The 3,732-nt window shown below is 40.1% G+C and overlaps 1 protein-coding gene across 2 annotated transcripts in view; it reads right to left on the minus strand.

Annotated features, from left to right (window-relative positions):
- The window catches only part of TTBK2 (tau tubulin kinase 2), a 202,924-nt gene that overhangs the window by 62,010 nt on the left and 137,182 nt on the right, over nt 1–3,732 (minus strand). For both annotated transcript variants that reach the window (XM_004709382.2, XM_045286486.1), the window contains one exon: nt 1,525–1,590. In XM_004709382.2, coding sequence (XP_004709439.1) covers nt 1,525–1,590 — 66 coding nt within the window. The remainder of the gene's footprint in view (nt 1–1,524; nt 1,591–3,732) is intronic.

The following is a 3,732-nucleotide window of genomic DNA, read 5'->3' on the forward strand; positions in this document are numbered from 1 at the left end:
CCTTCCTGGTATCACCACTCTCACCACTGGTCCTGAGGGGTTCATCTGTCCTGGATTCCCTTTGTTTCCAGTTCCCATGTGTACCGCTGCGCATCATCTGGTCTAACCAGGTTTGCAAGGTAGAATTGGGATCATGATAGTGGAGGGAAGGAAGTATTTAAGAACTAGAGGAAGGTTGTTTCATTATTGCTACACTGAATCCTGAGTGACTCATCTCCTCCCCAGTACCCCACTGCAAGGTATGTCCAGTTTTCTACAGATGGGCATTGGGTCCCCATTACTCGCCACCCTCATTCACGATGATATGGTCCCTCACCCCCCACCCCAACCTTTGGTGCTTGAAACCTGGTCCCTTCAGCCCTTCATGATCACGCATGTTAGTGCGCTGCTTCCATGTGGGCTTTGTTGCTTCTGGGCTAGATGGCCACTTGTTTACTTTCAAGCCTTTAAGACCCCAGACGCTATAAGTCTCGATAGCCGGGCACCCTCAGCCTTTTTCACCACACTTACTTATACACATTTGTCTTTGGCATTTATATGAGGAAGGTGACAGATTAAATTTTTAAGGGACAGAAAGTACATGGTGGTCAAACAATAGGGGCAGGATAGTGAGAATAGTGATATAATAAGAATGTAACCACTGTCAATGTTAATGGTGTATGTTTTGTTTGTATATTTTCATACAAAAATATCATTAAATTAATTTTGGATTCATAGAATAGGGAAGTGGTAACAAATGATCAAGATTAAATTTTATTTTCTATGTAGCTATGATAGGCAGTTAGAATACAGATAAATGGGGGTTGTCTTCCCCAAATGCCTACACTAGCAAAATGGGCGGGCAGGGCCAAAATAAAGGGGTTGCAGGGAAGTGAGATACACATCAGACACCAATGGGAAAGCACCTAGGCACTGTCGACGTGACATCACACAGGTGCACTTGAACTCAGCCAATAAGGTCGGCCAATACCCATGGGGGGGGGGGGGGGAGGTTTGAGCGAAGACAGTCCCTCTCTTGGCCTTTGGGGATTTCCTGATCTTTGTTCTGCACAGTGGTTTTTTAAGCTCCTGTTCCGGTATTGTTTTCATGTGTTTTTTTTCCACACTCTCCTAAAGAGTCCATCTTAAGCAACAAGCTCCCATGCGATCTTGTACACTTTCCAGAAATAGGGTATACTTGTTGAGACTGTAATACCTGAAACTTTCCCTTCCCTAATCAAAGTTACTTGGATTTACAAAAGTGCTTCTGCAGCGTGAATTCATTCAGCATTCACGAAGCAAGAACCGAGGTACACCATCCCAGAAACCTAACAGCTATACCTAGTAGTTAGCCATTATAAACCTTATCACAATGAACTCTACTTTCATTGCCACTTCAAAAACATCTGCTAATGTACAACCATTCCAATTAGTTAGAGTTCCTAAGCACTTTCCACTTGTGTGTATTCTAATGTAAATTATTCAATCTGATTCAAGCCATCAACATGTTTATACAAATGAAACCCTAATTATTCTGATACCTACCCGGTTCCGATGGGCGTTGATTGATGCATAGCGAACGGTTCCTCGAAAGCCTGCCACAGCTCGAGGCTATAATAAAACCAAACACATACTAAGTCAGCTTCAAATGCTAGTAGAATCACCACTTCTTTTTTTTAAAGATTTATCACTCTTGAGCCCATAAAAGAGAAAAGTGAAACATGTTCGGCACTGTCAAACATTTAAATTCAAACTTTTTATTGTAAAATTATAGGGAAACTATCAAATAGCAAAACCACTGATAACATGTTAATTTTGTTTCCACCTACATTTAAAAATAAAGTGACACTAAGACGTAGAGAAGTAGTTCTGTACATTAGAGAACATTAAGAAGCATTCATATACCCAGAACCATGCCAAACATCACAGCACATATATGTTTCAGTTTGGGTGATAAATAAGTATATTAGGAACATGAGGATTCACTAACTTTAGATGCCAAATACCATGCTTGGTTATTTTACTCAAATTTAATTTAAATGAGGTAACAACTTGTACCCTCCCAATACTTATATATGAAAGTCGCATATTCAAGTTTTGGGGTACTTTTTAATGTTAGAAACTAAAACTAAAGACAAACATGAGTTCTCAGAAATCCCCACTTAGAATAACATAGTAATTCTTTTCCAAGATCTCACACCAGCTTCCTTCCACAATCGTATGGTTACTCCTACAATTTTTTACCAGCTCAAGACTTTGGACTTGCCATTTTTTCCACTTGTCTCTACATTAGAGCTTATATTCTGAGCATTACATTTGCAAAAGGCTGCATATTACGGTGGAAGCTCTAAATCATTTTGAGTCTCCATATAAATTAAGCCTCTACTGAATTCTTTCTTACCATTGACCAGCAATGTGAAAAGTTTTGCCCTCATGTAGTGTGTTAGCAAGTACATTATTACCACTCCCCTAGCCAATAGTGGGAGGGAGCAGTTAAGTCCTCAGGGACTTGCTTAGGTGTGTCCTTGATGGAAATTGAGGTATTGGTATTAGGGCTGAATAGTCATATCTTGAATGCCTTGGTTGGAGAGCTCCTGAATCATTCTTTTTTTTTTAATTACTGTTTTTTCTTGCTGTTTTATTATTTTATTTGCTATGAGGGAAAAGTGGGAGATTTAATTAGTTGAGGAACATTTAATGTACCCTATACACTGAAACAAAGCTTTTATTTTTCTGCCAATCACAATTGATTTCCATCTATAATTTTTTTAAAGATAATTTTATGGGGGGGTGGGCTTTAGTTACTTTTCTATTGTGAATTAAGTGGAGGGATTTAAATGTCAGACCATCAATCTTCATTCAACATTTCAAACCACACATTCTCTCTCTCTCTCTCTCCTCTCCCTCCCAACCTCCCCCCACCCACTTCCAATTTATCTTCCTCCCAACCTCCCCTGACCCACTTCCAATTTATCTTTTTCCTCTTTGGACCTCTATCTTACCTTTCGCCCAAGTCAATACCTGTCAACCCTTCAGTCCCTTTTTTCATTTTGCTCTCCCTTGGGAACCTACAAAGTTTGTTCTCATTGGTATGCAAGTCCAAATTCACATCCCTTTGGTGTACAAGTCCTTATCCTAATATAGTGGTCTCATATAACACCTCTCATTTTTGTGAATAGGAGCCCTCATGGTGTAGTGGCTACATGGGAGGCTGCAATCCACATGGAAGCCACCACAGTTTGAAACCACCATAGCTCCTCTTGAGAAAGCCTGGGCTTTCTACTCCTGTTTAACAGTCTCCTCCAAAACCAGAGGGTCACTAGGAGTCAGAACTGACTCAATAACAGTGAGTTTGTTTTTTCCCCTCAGCATAATGTTCTCCAGGACCATCTATGTCATGAGGTGTTCCTTGTTTCCACCGTGTTTCCTGGTTTCCGTGTGTGTTTCCATAGTATTCCAGTGTGTGTGTACCAACGTTTCTTTATCCATTCTTTTGCTGTTGGGCATTTGGGTTGTTTCTAATGTCTTGTTACTGTGAATAATGTTGCTACTGTGAATAACGTTGCAATGAACATGGGAATATATATGTCTATTTGTGTTACGGTCCTTACCTCTTTAGAGATATTGATCAGTTATTTGAGGTAGCACCATACTGATTTCCAGCGGTGTGTGATTTCTATGATCAGTTGTTTGAGGTAGCACCATACTGATTTCAGCAATGGTTGTAGAAACGTACAGAACCACTAGCATAAC

The sequence above is a fragment of the Echinops telfairi genome, unplaced genomic scaffold (assembly GCF_000313985.2).
Source record: "Echinops telfairi isolate 266 unplaced genomic scaffold, ASM31398v2 ScPeMD7_8;HRSCAF=38, whole genome shotgun sequence".
NCBI classification, from domain to species: Eukaryota; Metazoa; Chordata; class Mammalia; order Afrosoricida; family Tenrecidae; genus Echinops; species Echinops telfairi.